Raw genomic sequence first — 17,034 nt, forward strand, 5'->3', positions numbered from 1 at the left:
CGTAAGATCTCACCCCGTGGGGTCAAAATGATGACAAGAACGGTGAGCAAACATCCCAGAACCACATGGGGGGACCAACATAACAAAGGCTACCATCAGTAACACACTACGCCGCCAGGGACACAGATCCTGCAGTGCCAGACATGTCCCCCTGCTTAAGCCAGTACATGTCTGGGCCTGTCTGAAGTATGCTAGAAAGCATTTGGATGATCCAGAAGCAGATTGGGAGAATGTCATATGGTCAGATGAAACCAAAGTAGAACTGTTTGGTAGAAACACAACTAGTCGTGTTTGGAGGAGAGAGAATGCTGAGTTGCAACCAAAGAACACCATACCTACTGTGAAGCATGGGGGTGGCAGCATCATGCTTTGAGGCTTTTTTTCTGCAAAGGGAACAGGAAAACTGATCTGGGTACATGAAAGAATGAATGGGGCCATGTATCGTGAGATTTTGAGTGCAAACCTCCTTCCATCAGCAAGGGCATTGAAGATGAAACATGGCTGGGTCTTTCAGCATGACAATGATCCCAAACACATCGCCCGGGCAATGAAGGAGTGGCTTCGTAAGAAGCATTTCAAGGTCCTGGAGTGGCCTAGCCAGTCTCCAGATCTCAACCCCATAGAAAACCTTTGGAGGGAGTTGAAAGTCTGTGTTGCCCAGCGACAGCCCCAAAACATCACTGCTCTAGAGGAGATCTGCATGCAGGAATGGGCCAACATACCAGCAACAGTGTGTGACAACCTTGTGAAGACTTACAGAAAACGTTTGACCTCTGTCATTGCCAACAAAGGATATATAACAAAGTATTGAGATGAACTTTTGATATTGACCAAATACTTATTTTCCACCATAACATGCAAATAAATTCTTTCCAAATCAGACCATGTGATTGTCTGGATTTGTTTCCACATTTTGTCTCTCATAGTTGAGGTATACCTATGATGAAAATTACAGGTCTCTCTCATCTTCTTAAGTGGGAGAACTTGCACAATTGGTGGCTGACTAAATACTTTTTTGCCCCACTGTACAAGCAGATATCTTTGCAACTGTCACTAAAACTCTGATTTAAATTAATATTAGTTACATAACTGCCCACAACATTTTTTCTTTGAATAGCTATAATAAACATGCAGGTATATCAAGCTTTAAATTGCAGCACTAAAGGAGTTATTACAATGTGCAGGCTGTTTTTTCAGGTTACTCATAATGGAAGACCTTCCGTTTATATACCTTCTTTATGTTAAAAGGGTTAAATGATTCTTAAAATGCAGTTAACACTCTGGGGTAGATGTATCAATGTCTCTCTGACATGATACGTTCATCAGAACTGCTTGTGCAATGCCGCCCCCTGCAGATTCATGGCCAATTGGCCGCTAGCATTGGTGTCAATCAGCCCAATCGTATAGGATCGGGCGGATTGAAGACCGCAGCCTCAGAGGCAGTGGACAATTTATGGAGCAGCAACCCTTGTTAAATTGACCCCTCTGTATTTTAGGAAAGGAATATGACACTGTATAACTGGCATAATTATTGATTATCAGATCTATTAATATCTTCTGTCTATCCTCTCTTCTCTCTGTATTTTCTGTCCCCCACTTTCCTTTCTCCTTTCTCCTGTTTCTACCTTCTCTTCTCTCAATCTTCCTCTTTACTCTGTTTCTTTCCTCCTTTCTCCCCTCTCACCCTTTAATCTCACCACTGTCTATCATGCTCTCATCTCTATCCTTCCGTAAATCTCTACACTCTGTTCCAGCTCCTCTCTCACCTTCTCTTTTTGCTCCCACTTTTACTTCCCCATCACTCCCCCCTCCTTTATCCACTCTTTTTCCCTTTACTGACCCTTCTCTTTCTCCCTTGCTCATATCTGCCCCCTCAATCTTTCCTCTCTTTCTTTTCTCTTCTCTCATTCTGTCTCTTATTACTGAAAAGTGTGTACTGTGTGTGTGTAGTGTGTGTAGTGCATGTACTGTGTGTGTGTAGTGCATGTACTGTGTGTGTGTAGTGTGTGCTGTGTGTGTGTGTGTAGTGCATGTACTGTGTATGTGTAGTGTGTGCTGTGTGTGTGTGGGCTATTAACTAAATGTTTGCCAAATTCTTTACCACATTTACAGAGGTTTTTTTCTGCTTCTGTGTGTGTGTGTGTACTGTGTGTGTGTGTGTAGTGTCTGTGTGTGTGTGGGCTGTGTGTGTGTGGGGGCTGTGTGTGAGGTGTGTGTGTGTGCGTGGGCTGTGTGTGTGCGTGGGCTGTGTGTGTGTGTGCGTGGGCTGTGTGTGTGTGCGTGGGCTGTGTGTGTGTACGTGGGCTGTGTGTGTGTACGTGGGCTGTGTGTGTGTACGTGGGCTGTGCGTGTGCGTGGGCTGTGTGTGTATGTGTGTGGGCTGTGTGTGTATGTGTGTGGGCTGTGTGTGTGTGTGTGGGCTGTGTGTGTGTGTGTGTGGGCTGTGTGTGTGTGTGTGGGCTGTGTGTGTGTATGTGTGTGGGCTGTGTGTATGTGTGAGGGCTGTGTGTGTATGTGTGTGGGCTGTGTGTGTGTGTGTGGGCTGTGTGTGTGTGTATGTGGGCTGTGTGTGTGTGTATGTGGGCTGTGTGTGTGTGTGGGCTGTGTGTGTGTATACACCTGTGTATGTATATATCTGTGTATGTGTCTGAGTGTGGATGTATGTGTATATACTGTATGTATCTCTCTGTGTGTATTATATCTGTGTGGTACAGTGCATTTCCCCATTTCTTTAAGTATTTTTTGTTCTGGGTAGAGGCCACTGCGCTGTCATTCTGCCTATGGACCTGCACTTGCTAGGGCCGGCCCTGGCATCTGTGTAATGTTCTTGTTATCATAAGAAATGCATAAAAATAAGGCCCAGTTCAACTAAATTGTCCCTAATTGTCAGCATAATTCTTCATTACATACATAAACAGTTGTTCCAATAGTTCAAATGGTATATTGCAATATATACAATGTTATAGTGCTCCACATTAGTGGATTTGTACGTGTTTGTTTTTTATAAAATGGTGTGCATTACCTTAAATTATTTTTCTCCCATTTTTTTCATTTTAAAAATGAAGCAGAGATGGGGCGGGGTTGGAGGTATAGAGAAAAGGGGGCCCATTTTGTCATCCTGCCTTGGGCCCCGCAATGGCTAGGGAAGGCCCTGTGATCATCAGATCCCCTGGTTAGTGCTCTGTACCCACTCCTGGCTGGTCTCTCTCTGCTTGTTGTCTATTTGTTAGCAGCTGCTCCATGTTCTGTGTGTGTCCTTACAATACACAAAGGGAGGTGGTGAAGTGAGAGGAGCAAAAGTAGTCACTAGAGGGACCCATGATTCATGTTGTGCAAAGGAAATGCTTTGACATATAAATGTTCGCTATTGAAATGAGACCTTCAACTGAGTTCCAGGTACTAAAAGGCTGTCTGAGACAATTCCACACACAGCGCATGAGTGACTCTCCGTGTACTAACATGAATCGTTGTGCACGACACGCAGTATATTTGACTCTACAAGCCCTTGAGACATGAAGACATCACTAGAAGGCTGGTGGCCAAATCAAAATGGCCAATGCTGGCAAACAAACTCTATTTCCAAAGAATGCAAAAAAATGACGATCTTTGGGATAATGTATTAGTGTCATCAGAGGGCAAGGAATCCAATAAAGTAAGTCTCCTTTTGGTGTAGTCCCTTGAAATGAAATTGGGTGGACAAAAATGTATCAGGATGGAGACCATTATTGTGTGTAATATAGAGACTTTATGCTACATAGCCTAGCATAGCCATATTGGTTTGAGTGATGGATTTTTAACAATATTATACTTTTTTTCTCTGCAACCACTAAAAATACATAACTTGCAAGCTAGATTTGCAAAGTGTAAAAATCTTTTTTTTTATTATTATTTCTTATTCTGACACTTTCTGCAATTTGCCATTCAGTTATGTAAATATGAATTTATTGCACTATGTTAGTATGTGTTAGACATGTGCCATTGCTTTTGACCACCAGTATCGCTGTTTGAACCTATATTTAGAAGCTGTTACCATGCATTTTAAATTATATTTTTTAGCTTTTAAATTTTGTTTGTGCCAGAGAACACTACAAACTTACTGCTTTTAGGAAAAGTCTTCTAAATTGATTTTAAAGGTTTTTACATTTGCTCTCCAGCCAGTCTCTGCAAAATTGTATTAAAACCCATTAGGCATATTCTGTGGTAGTTTTGAAGAAGGTTTCTCGGTAGTTTACAATGGGAAAATGTACTTATTGTTTTCTTCGCTACTTAATCAAATAGCTTCATATTTGCAATGCTCAAAATGACTAGCAATAAAGCCTAAAATCCATCATTTCAACTAATTCCAATAATGGATGTAGCATCTGAAAAACTGCATTGAGAAAACATCTTTTGTCTATTACAGTACAGCTATAAAACGGTATGGTGTTGAAAATTTTTTGAAGAAATTTAAATTGTACCGGCTATTCTCTAATGGATCTCAAACACTTTTCTTCTAAACAGGTGCTAATGGTTAATTTTCTATAAATGCAACTAGACAAAGAGGCCTATTTATCAAGCCGTCAACTATGCTGCATTCACCGGCACATTGCGGCCGCGGACCTGAATACGCTCTCCATATTTATTAAAAAAGCTGTCAAAAAGTTGCGCACCAAGTACGGGATGATGAGCAGCGGAATATTGTTAACTAGCAGTCATCGATCTCGCTGCTATTCAGCTTTTTCCCAGCTCTATTTATACCTTGTCACTAAACACCGCCACTATACTAAAATATTTAACCCCTATCCCGCCGCTCCCAGACCCCGCGGCAACTAAATAAAGTTATTAACCCCTATCACGGGGCTCCCGGACCCCGCCGCAACAAAATAAAGTTATTAACCCCTATCTCGCTGCTCCTCGAGCCCACCGCAACTGAATAAAGTTATTAACCCCTAAACCCACCCAATAAACCCTTAAAAAAACCTAACACTAACCCCCGAAGATCCACTTACAGTCTTTGAAGACCCGACATCCATCCTCAACAAAGCGGCAGAAGTCTTCATCCAGATGGCATCTTCTATCTTCATCCATCCGTCGTGGAGCGGCTCCATCTTCAAGACATCCGTCTCGGAGCATCCACTTTTTCCGACGTCTTATTTACAATGAGGTTTCCCTTTAAATGACGTCATCCAAGATGGTGTCCCTTACATTCTGATTGGCTGATAGAATTCTACCAGCCAATAGGAATTAAGGTTGAAAAACTCCTATTGGCTGTTGCAATCAGCCAATAGGATTGAGCTTTCATCCTATTGGCTGATCCAATTAGCCAATAGGATTGAGCTTGCATTCTATTGGTTGATTGGAATAGCCAATAGAATACAAGCTCAATCCTATTGGCTGATTGCAACAGCCAATAGGATTTTTTCAACCTTAATTCTGATTGGCTGATATAATTCTATCAGCCAATCAGAATGTAAGGGACACCATCTTGGATGACGTCATTTAAAGGGAAACCTCATTGTAAAGAAGACGTCGGAAGAAGAGGATGCTCCGCGCTGGATGTCTTGAAGATGGAGCCGCTCCGCGCCGGATGGATGAAGATAGAAGATGCTGTCTGGATGAAGATTTCTGCCTAGTTGGATGAAGACTTCGGTCTGCTTGGATGAAAACTTCTGCCGGCTTTGCTGAGGACTTCTGCCGCTTCGTTGAAGATGGATGTCGGGTCTTAAAAAACTGTAAGTGGATCTTCGGGGGTTAGTGTTAGGTTTTTTTAAGGGTTTATTGGGTGGGTTTTAATTTTAGATTAGGTACTTTTGGTGGAAAAATAGCTAAATGCCCTTTTAAGGGCAATGCCCATCCAAATACCCTTTTCAGGGCAATGGGGAGCTTAGGTTTATTTAGATAGGGTTTTATTTGGGGGTTTGGTTGTGTGGGTGGTGGGTTTTACTGTTGGGGGTGTTTGTATTTTATTTTACAGGTAAAAGAGCTGATTTCTTTGGCGCAATGCCCCGCAAAAGGCTCTTTTAAGGGCCATTGGTAGTTTATTGTAGGCTAGGGTTTTTTATTTTGGGGGGGCTTTTTTATTTTTATAGGGCTATTAGATTAGGTGTAATTAGTTTAAATATTTGATAATTTATTTTTTTTATTTTGTGTAATTTAGTGTTTATTTTTTTGCAACTTAGTGTTTTTTTTATTTTGTGTAACTTAGTTGTTAGTTTTTTGTAATTTAGTAATTCTTTATAGTAGATTTAAATAACTTGAGAAGGGGTAGGTTTTTAAATACTGTATATAATATAGTTAATTTAATTTGTAGTTTAATGTAATTTTAGTATAATAGTTAGGATAGGTTAATTCATAGTTAAATATAGTTTAATGTAATTGTAGTATAATAGTTAGGGTAGGTTCATTACTAGTTTAATATAGTTTAATTTATTTCTAAAGGTAAGTTTAAATTTATTATAAGATAGGGATGAGTTAATATTTAATGTAAAGTTAGCGGGTTGTTAAGTTTAGGGGTTAATAGCTGAATTTAGTTTATGGCGATGTGGGGGACTGGCGGTTTAGGGTTTAATAGGTTTAGTAAGTGGTAGTGATGTAGGAGGCCAGGGGTTTAGGGGTTAATACATTTAGTTAGTTGCGGTGGGGTCCAGGAGCGGTGGGATAGGGGTTAATAACATTATGTAGTTGGCAGCGGTGTCGGGGAGCAGCGGGATAGGGGTTAATACATTTATTTAGGTTGTGGCGGTGTCGGGGAGCGGCGGGATAGGGGTTAATACATTTATTTAGGTTGCGGTGGTGTCAGGGAGCGGCAGGATAGGGGTTAATACATTTATTTAGGTTGTGGCGGTGTCGGGGAGCAGCAGGATAGGGGTTATTAATATTATGTAGGTGGCGGCGATGTCGGGCGGCAGATTAGTGGTGTTTAGACTCGGGGCTTATGTTAGGTTGTTAGTTGCAAACGTAACTTTTATTCTAGCATAGAAATCAATGGGATATCTGGCAGCAGCAAACATAAGCTTTCGCTGCTTTCAGACTCCCATTGATTCCTATGGCATCCGTGGCCTCCAGGGTTGCGGATTGAAAAGCAGGTACGCTGGGCCGAAATAGTGGCGAGCGTACCTGTTAGAAGTTTGATAACTTGCAAAAGTAGCCAGATAGTGCCAAATTTGTATTCAGAACATCTGTAATGACGTAAGCATCGATCTGTGTTGGACTGAGACCGGTGGATCGTATGTTACGTATGCCGGTCTGTAGGCTTTGATAAATAAGACGAATCAGGCTCGCCAGAATTACGCTGCGGAATTCCAGCGTATTTGCGGTTGACGGCTTAATAAATAGGCCTCAAAGCCTAGTCACCCTAGAAAGCCATTTTATAAATATTTAAAACAACACATTTTATCCCATAACAAATCTCCATTTTATAGATTCTAAGAGTTCCCAAAGAAAAGCAACTATTAAGATAAAGCTGATTTTATTTTAAAAGGGTTTTCCAAACATATGGATATTGGGACTCATTTTTCTAGTAACAGGTCTTCAATACTGTGAACATCAATCTTGTGAGGATGACAAAATATTTGAAATTTATTTACAGTGTCAGTTAATTAATTATTTAAATTAGGGTTGCACCGATACTGATACTAGTATCGGTATCAGTACTGATACCAAGTATTTGCATGAGTACTTGTACTCGTGCAAATGCACCGATACTTATACCGATACCTCCACTTCCTACCCATATGCTATCTTGTGGCGTTTTTTCAAACTGCATGTTCCCATTTTAAGCTGAGGTGGAGACTAAACTAAAAATTGTTTACTACTGTTCTGCCAATACAAATTGCTGTTATTTGTATTATTGTAGGAGAGATCACTGTACCTCATTCAGACAAACCCCTGAAGTACTGGTCAGTTAATAAACTGAGATTTCCAGCTCTGGATAAAATGGTCCAAAAATATCTGTTCTGTTCCTTAAAAAGAACTTGCCACTAACTTTTGAAAAATTATTCTAATTGCTAAATTGCCTTTTTTTACTGCTAGTTCTCATCTTGCACAATGATGTTCAAAACATACTGTACTCTGAGGAACATCCATAGGTTAGCTTAAATAATTGCAGGAAGAGTACTCATGGCAAAAATTAAGTTAATTCCAATGAACACTCATCCTGCAATTATAGGACTAGATTTAGATTACATTTGATTGGTAAGCTTTATCAATACTTTGTTCACATTTCCAACTCCATAGACTTTAGCATAGCATTGGTAAAACTTACCAGTCAAATGTAATTTAGCCCATATTGTTGTTCCCCATGATTAAACAGTGCACTGTTCTATTTTTACTATTTTTCACTGTATTGCACTTTTGGTTGGTTGTGATTTTATATTTGTTATTTGTTGTTATTATTAATATATTTTATTGTAATATTTTTATTTATAAACATGTTCTGTGAACTTTATGACAAATAAAAGTGTTTTATTATTTCATAATGTCTTTTAAGTTACAGTCCTTCATAATTATAAAGAAGGAATCTTAAATAATTAGTCTGTATTGTGCTTGGTTAACTGTCACATGACATTAAAATAAAAATTTATCGGTAATTGGTATCGGCGAGTATTTGAAAACAAGTATCGGTACTTGTACTCGGTCTTAAAAAAATGGTATCGGTGCAACCCTAATTTTAATAGAAACAATATTAATAATAATAAGAATACATACCAATTCCTTTTAAGAGCTGGCAATGAGGAAGATGTATTTGCTGAACCTCCAGATAAAAATGAAGCCGACCACTGCAACATAAATATTTTTGTTTAACATTTGGTAAAGCAAGTGTGCTGACACACTATTATAGGGATAAAATGCAGGTTGTTCTGTGCGAAATGCGTCAGTGAGTATGGCTTTAAGATCATAGTGTCTGAATTTTAACACATTACAAGAAAGTATTTTGATTTTAAACCCCTTGGGCTTACTCACAATATTGTGACATGCTGCACATTTGGGTGGTGTTTACTACCTAATCTTCTAACTGAAAGGTAAAGCTTTGTTTGTATTTAAAGTGAGGCCCATGAAAGGAAGGACCTAGAGGACATAATAACTATGATACCAGCCACCGTGCAGTGGTGACGGTGAGTGCATTGTTTTCCCAACTTGTTTATCTTGTTATATTATAGGGATATGGAAATCAAAATTACTTTTTAATAATTCAGACAGTGTACAATTTTAAAAAACACCAAAAAAAAAACACTTATTAAACCAACCTCTTTTTTGGTCTTCTTAATGAACACTGTGATTGCCAATGTACCCCGTACGTCAGCGGTTATTCACATACCCCCTTATTTTACTCTGGAATAGCGCTGGTCTTGCCAATGTCAACAAGGCTGCACTATATCTGCATGGCTCTGGAATTGAGGCACACAGTACTAGCGCTGCTTCGCCACTGTTGGCCATGCCGTGCTATTAAACCACTTAAGACTGCACAACGTACAGGGTACGTTGGTCGTTAAGGGATTAAAACTTGGCCCCTTTCCATGAGAGCATAATGAGGTTGATTCAGAAAAGTGCATGTGGTTTGAGCATTTTATGACAGCAGTATGTGTAGTAATGTGTCACAAGCAATCTGTAGAAAAAGCTTTAGTTGCAGAAGTGACAGCAGGGGACACCACAAGTTCTACCATCACTTACTATTCCTTACACTAACTGTTTGGATCTTCTTTATTAAACAAGCTTCAATCCATACAACTATTCATTAGCTTAGTTTACCATAGACTGTTACCACAGAGTGGACGAAGCCACTGCTCCATAAAGCTCCCAATACACGTGTCATTTGTTTAAAAAATGTTTATTATAATATTACACAAAATTGTATGAAGTTTATAATTGCACACTTGAATTAATATAATTGGTAAAGTAAAACAAACTGCATTAAAAACATATATCATCATCATTATTGTTTCTTGTTAAGCACTGCTAAATTCTGTAGCACTGCCATCAATGCTGAATTAATTAGCTAATTTATTTTATTTTGGCATGGCCCAGATTTATTTTGGTTCTGTGAATAATTGCAGACATTGTGCGAAAAAGCAAAGTAAAACAAAATATAAAACTACTACAATAATATTTTCTTACTTGGTTACCTAATTTAAACATATAAATGGTTTATATAGCAATCAGCTTAGCAGATTTAAATGAGTTCAATTATAAGAGGTTGGAGTGCCATAGAATACGAAATAGAAAACAAAAATCACGCAAGGTGATTTATAAAAGTTTTCTTATGGCAAACTGGGGCTGTACAATATATAGCACTTGGGCCCTTATTACACAGCATTAAACAATTTTGCCCTTATACAGTTTATATTTGAGTTAGTCATGAAATGTACAAGCTAGATTCTATGTTAATTAAAGCATGCATGCTGCATGATAGGCACGCTACATTGTTCTGCATGCAGGCCCCTAAAACGTGCACACTAATTAGTAAAACACGCTTATTTCAGTTACCCCATTTAACCCTACATGTGTTACTCACATCTGACTTCTGAAGCAATTGTTGGTGATTTAAAAACACATGGTCGTTACCTGCACTAAACACAGTGTGGATGATAACCACATGATGTCACATGTGCTAAAGGGGTTAAAGGCAAATCACTGCACATTTTTTTTACAGGGACACACACAAAGGGGCTATCCATGATGCAGGTGGAGCTCATGCACCACCAGGCCCCATTATATTATATCTCAAATTATTTCAGGAACAGGAGTGTCCCCTAGAGGAGCCGGTTCCGTCTCAATTCAGACATCTGTAGTTATGTCCCTAATGTAATATCTAAAGCTATAAATTAGACATTGAATTTGTAATTTTCAATTAGATTATGATCAACCCCATAATTATATGAAAGCATTACTACAATAAGAAAAGGCTCTAGCACATTTTTGTTTTTGCACTTTTATGCCCCTTTACCAACAAGTGACACCTTTGGTAAAACACTTTACACATGGACTAAAATAATAATAATAATAATACAAATAATAAAAATAAATTAATAATAATAATCCTATATAATAAAAGGCCAGGTATGTTTGTCAGATGCAGTCATGCACAGTAGATACTGCGCGAGGACAAACATACCTGGCCTTGAGCAGCAGAGAAAGTGTTCGGAAGCTGGCGTGGAGGGGGCGTGGCTGGACAGGAGTTCCGTGATGGGGGCGTGATCGGTGTGTCATGATGGGGGCATAGCCGGGCGTGCCATGATGGGGGTGGCCAGCAGGCATGAAGAGTGGGCGTGGATGGGCGGGGAGAAAGCAAAAGAGAGGAGGGGGTGAGAGAGAGCAAAAGAGAAGAGGGGGAGAGAGAGAGCAAAAGAGAGGAGGAGAGAGAGAGCAAAAGAGAGGAGGAGAGAGAGAGAGAGAGAGAGAGCAAAAGAGAGGGGGAAAAGAAAGTGCAAGAGCAAAACAGAGGGGGGAAAGAGAGAGAAAGTGCAAAAGAGAGGGGGGAGAGAGATAGCAAAAGAGAGGGGGAGAGAGAGAGAGAGAGAGAGAGAGAGCAAAAAAGAGGGGAGAGAGAGAGCAAAAGAGAGTTGGGGAAGAGAGAGAGATCAAAAGAGAGTTGGGGAAGAGAGAGAGAGCAAAAGAGAGGGGAGAGAGAGCAAAAGAGAGGGGGAGAGAGAGAGCAAAAGAGAGGGGGAGAGAGAGAGCAAAAGAAAGGAGGGAGAGAGAGCAATAGAGAGGGGGAAAGAGAGAGAGCAAAAGAGAGGGGGATAGAGAGAGAGCAAAAGAGAGGGGGATAGAGAGAGCAAAAGAGAGGAGAGAGAGAGCAAAAGAGAGGAGAGAGAGAGCAAAAGAGAGGAGAGAGAGAGAGAGAGAGAGAGAGAGCGCAAAAGAGAGGGGGGGAGAGAGCAAAAGAGAGGGGGAGAGAGAGAGCAAAAGAGAAGGGAGAGAGAGAGCAAAAGAAAGGAGGGAAAGAGAGCAAAAGAGAGAGGGAAAGAGGGAGAGCAAAAGAGGGGGGAGAGAGAGAGAGCAAAAGAGGGGGGGGAGAGAGAGCAGAAGAGAAAGGGAAAGAGAGGGCAAAAGAGAGGGGGATAGAGAGAGCAAAAGAGTGGGGGTGCCATGATGGGGGGTGGCCAGCAGGCATGAAGAGTGGGCGTGGATGGGCGGGGGAGAAAGCAACAGAGGGGAGAAAGCAAAAGAGAGGAGGGGGTGAGAGAGAGCAAAAGAGAAGAGGGGGAGAGAGAGAGTAAAAGAGAGGAGGAGAGAGAGAGCAAAAGAGGGGGAAAGAGAGAGAGAGAGAGCAAAAGAGAGGGGGAAAAGAAAGTGCAAGAGCAAAACAGAGGGGGGAAAGAGAGAGAAAGTGCAAAAGAGAGGGGGGGAGAGAGATAGCAAAAGAGTGGGGGAGAGAGAGAGAGAGAGAGAGAGAGAGAGAGAGAGAGAGAGAGAGAGAGCAAAAAAGAGGGGAGAGAGAGAGCAAAAGAGAGGAGAGAGAGAGAAAGAGAGAGAGCAAAAGAGAGTTGGGGAAGAGAGAGAGAGCAAAAGAGAGGGGAGAGAGAGCAAAAGAGAGGGGGAGAGAGAGAGCAAAAGAGAGGGGGAAAGAGAGAGAGCAAAAGAGAGGGGGATAGAGAGAGCAAAAGAAAGGAGGGAGAGAGAGCAAAAGAGAGGGGGAAAGAGAGAGAGCAAAAGAGAGGGGGATAGAGAGAGAGCAAAAGAGAGGAGAGAGAGAGAGAGCGCAAAAGAGAGGGGGGAGAGAGCAAAAGAGAGGGAGAGAGAGAGAGAGCAAAAGAGAAGGGAGAGAGAGAGCAAAAGAAAGGAGGGAAAGAGAGCAAAAGAGAGAGGGAAAGAGGGAGAGCAAAAGAGGGGGGAGAGAGAGAGAGCAAAAGAGGGGGGGAGAGAGAGCAGAAGAGAAAGGGAAAGAGAGGGCAAAAGAGAGGGGGATAGAGAGAGCAAAAGAGAGGGGGATAGAGAGCAAAAGAGAGGAGAGAGAGAGCCAAAGAGAGGAGAGAGAGAGCCAAAGAGAGGAGAGAGAGAGCAAAAGAGAGGAGAGAGAGAGCAAAAGAGAGGGGAGGAGAGAGCAAAAGAGAGGGGGGAAGAGAGAGAGCAAAAGAGGGGGGAGAGAGAGCAAAAGAGAGGAGGGAGAGAGAGCAAAAGAGAAAGGGAAAGAGAGAGCAAATGAGAGGGGGGAAAGAGAGAGCAAAAGAGAGGGGGAAAGAGAGAGCAAAAGAGAGGGGGATAGAGATAGCAAAATAGAGGAGAGAGAGAGCAAACGAGCAAAAGAGGGGTGAGAGAGCAAGAGAGAGAACAAAAGAGAGGGAGGAGAGAGAGAGCAAAAGAGAAGAGGGGGAGAGAGAGAGCAAAAGAGAAGAGGGGGAGAGAGAGAGCAAAAGAGAAGAGGAGAGAGAGAGCAAAAGAGGGGGAAAGAGAGAGAGAGCAAAAGAGATGGGAAAAGAAAGTGCAAGAGCAAAACAGAGGGGGGAAAGAGAGAGAAAGTGCAAAAGAGAGGGGGGAGAGAGATAGCAAAAGAGAGGGAGAGAGAGAGCAAAAGAGAGGGGGGAGAGAGAGAGAGAGAAAGAGAGAGAGAGAGCAAAAAAGAGGGGAGAGAGAGAGAGCAAAAGAGAGGAGGGAGAGAGAAAGAGAGAGAGAGCAAAAGAGAGTTGGGGAAGAGAGAGAGAGCAAAAGAGAGGGGGATAGAGAGATCAAAAGAGAGGGGGATAGAGAGCAAAAGGGAGGAGAGATAGAGCAAAAGAGAGGAGAGAGAGAGAGAGAGAGAGAGCAAAAGAGGGGGGATAGAGAGAGAACAAAAGAGAGGAGGGAGAGAGAGCAAAAGAGAGGGGGATAGAGAGAACAAAAGAGAGGGGGATAGAGAGCAAAAGAGAGGAGGATAGAGAGCAAAAGAGAGGAGAGAGAGAGCAAAAGAGAGGGGGGAGAGAGAGCAAAAGAGAGGGGAGAGAGAGCAAAAGAAAGGAGGGAGAGAGAGCAAAAGAGAGGGGGAAAGAGAGAGAGCAAAAGAGGGGGGAGAGAGAGAGAGCAAAAGAGAGGAGGGAGAGAGAGCAAAAGAGAAAGGGAAAGAGAGGGCAAAAGAGAGGGGGATAGAGAGCAAAAGAGAGGAGAGAGAGAGAGCAAAAGAGAGGAGGGAGAGAGAGCAAAAGAGAGGGGGGGGGAGAGAGCAAAAGAGAGGGGGGGAGAGAGAGCAAAAGAGAGGAGGGAGAGAGAGAGCAAAAGAGAGGGGAGGAGAGAGCAAAAGAAAGGAGGGAGAGAGAGCAAAAGAGAGGGGGAAAGAGAGCAAAAGAGAAAGGGAAAAAGAGAGCAAAAGAGAGGGGGAAAGAGAGAGCAAAAGAGAGGGGGATATAGATAGCAAAATAGAGGAGATAGAGAGCAAAAGAGGGGTGAGAGAGCAAGAGAGAGGTGGGATAGAGAGAGCAAAAGAGGGGGAGAGAGAGCAAAAGAGGGGGGAGAGAGAGCAAAAGCGAGGGGAAAGAGAGCAAAAGCGAGCGGAGAGAGAGCAAAAGCGAGGGGGAGAGAGCGCAAAAGTGAGGGGAGAGAGCGCAAAAGAGAGGGGAGAGAGAGCAAAAAAGGGCAAAGAGAGCAAAAGAGAGGGGGAGTGAGAGCAAAAGAGAGAGGGAGTGAGCAAAAGAGGGGGAGAGAGAGCAAAAGAGAGGGGGAAGAGAGAGCAAAAGAGAGGGGGAAGACAGAGCAAAATAGAGGGAGAGAGTGAGCAAAATAGAGGGAGAGAGAGAGAGAGCAAAAGAGGGAGAAGAGAACAAAAAAGAGGGGAGAGAGAGCAAAAGAGAGGGGAGAGAGAGCAAAAGAGAGGAGAGAGAGAGCAAAAGAGAGGGGGGAGAAAGAGATCAAAAGAAATAAAGGGGGAGAGAGAAAGAGAGCAAAAGAGAGGGGAAAGTGAGAAAGAGAGCAAAAGAGAGCGCAAAAGAGAGGAGGGAGAGAGAGAGCAAAAGAGGGGAAGAGAACAAAAAGGAGGGGAGAGAGAGCAAAAAAGAGGGGAGAGAGAGCAAAAGAGAGGGGAGAGAGAGCAAAAGAGATGTGAGAGAGAGCAAAAGAGAGGGGAGAGAGAGCAAAAGAGAGGGGGGGAGAGAGCAAAAGAAATAGAGGGGGAGAGAGAAAGAGAGCAAAAGAAAGGGGAAAGTGAGAAAGAGAGCAAAAGAGAGCACAAAAGAGAGGAGGGAGAGAGAGAGAGAGAGAGAGAGAGTGCAAACAAGAGTGGAGAGAGAGAGAGAGCAAGGGGTGGGACCACGGTACTTAAAAAAATGATCCGGTGTACACGGCTTTAGGACTAGTAGTACTAATAAAATAATACTACTACTACTACTACTAATATAATTTAAATATAATGATAATAATAATAAAAATAATGTAAACATTTAACAAAAAGTGAATGGTACAATTATCTCTGTATTGCATTTCTATTATAATCTATATTCCAGTCCCAGCATGGGTTGTTACTTTTTAGTTAATACATGAATTTTTCAGTATAAGTCCAACTCACTGGTTTTCAAAGGATTACCTTGGATGAAAGCAGGTTAGTAACCATGTTTACTAATTAGATGATTATTTCCCCTGTGCTTCAGATATCCTGAAAATCTGGCCTATTAGGGAGGCCTGATGGTAGGTTTGAAAACTGGACTAACTGATTGTACACTTGAACTATTCAGTGCTTAGCAAGTTTCAGCAAGTAGTATGTATAGAGTAAGATAACATTCATCCACCTTCACACATGAATTCTAGCCAAAGCCATTATAATTAAACCCTTGAAAATTTGGCAACATTTAGATTTAGTGAATGTCTTTTAAAAAAAAAAAAAAAAATGGTTGTCAAACTTGGCAAATAAATTCAATGTAAACTGTACTGAAGATGATATTGCAGTTTTCTTTGTATGTGTCTAAAGCTAAGAACAAATATGTATTATTTAACTAGATGTTGGACAATGTATCCTAATCTGTTGGGAAAAAAGTGACATCAAAAAGAAAAAAAAAATCCAAATAAGAGACATTCATCGCCAAATGCTTGCAACATGTTTTTTGGATCAGAAATCTAATTCTAACAAAGGGCTAGTTTACAAATGGCGCACTACCAGTTATGCGCAAGCGAAAGGGGTTTATTGCAGGTGCGTTGGGTTTTTCACAGATATTGCAGGTTTAAAGTAAACGTGATTGCTTGAGCACAAATTAAATTAAAGATCGTCGGGATAGCGTGACCTCAGAGCTCTGGATAACTGTTTTGCCAAGCAAAAAAGTGTCGCAAAACACATCAAAAATACTTTACAACGTACAGTTACACTCATAACACCATCTAATAAAAAAAAATATATAATAAAAAATAATATGTTCTATGTATTTTAAAATAGATTTATATATACACACACATACAGTCATGGCCAAAAATATTGACACCACTGCATTTCTGTCAGATAATGCACCATTTCGCCCAGAAAATTGTTGCAATTACAAATGTTTAGGCATTCTCATGTTTATTTATTTTGTTTGTATTGGTATGACACAAAAAAAGTGGAGAAAAAAAGCCAAATCTGACACAGATGCAAAACTACAAAAATGGACTGGACAAAATTATTGGTAGCACACCCTTTGGAAACAAATAACTGAAATCAATCGCTTCCAGTAATCATCAATGAGTTTCTTACACCTCTCTACTGGAATTTTGGACCACTCTTCTTTCGCCAACTGCTCTAGGTCTCTCAGATTAGAAGGATTCCTTTTCCCAACTGCTGTTTTAAAATCTCTCCACAGGGGCTTTATGGGATTGAGATCTGGATTCATTGCTGGCCAGTTCAGTACTCTCCAGTGCTTTGTCTTAACCCTTTCCGGTCCTATGTCGGAATATATCCGACAAAGGGTTTTACTGCTTGGATATATTCCAACATAGGACTGGAAAGGTGACGAAGTTCCCAGTGGCATTATTAGTGATCGGTGCACAGCTAGGCTAGATGTGGTGCTGTGCACTGATCACTGGTACTAGACGGACACCGCAGGCACAGGGACCGCTGCAGGAAGTGGAACTATCCAGACGGCACTGGCCAACAGCCATCAGAGATTCCCCGCTGTCCCTGAATGGGGA

General features: G+C 41.6%; 1 protein-coding gene across 2 annotated transcripts in view; it reads right to left on the reverse strand.

Annotated features, from left to right (window-relative positions):
• The window catches only part of LOC128660295 (serum paraoxonase/arylesterase 2), a 152,508-nt gene that overhangs the window by 86,479 nt on the left and 48,995 nt on the right, over positions 1-17,034 (reverse strand). For both annotated transcript variants that reach the window (XM_053714069.1, XM_053714068.1), the window contains exon 2: positions 8,686-8,756. In XM_053714069.1, the coding sequence (XP_053570044.1) occupies positions 8,686-8,756 (71 nt within the window). The remainder of the gene's footprint in view (positions 1-8,685; positions 8,757-17,034) is intronic.

Source organism: Bombina bombina, chromosome 5, assembly GCF_027579735.1.
Source record: "Bombina bombina isolate aBomBom1 chromosome 5, aBomBom1.pri, whole genome shotgun sequence".
NCBI lineage: Eukaryota > Metazoa > Chordata > Amphibia > Anura > Bombinatoridae > Bombina > Bombina bombina.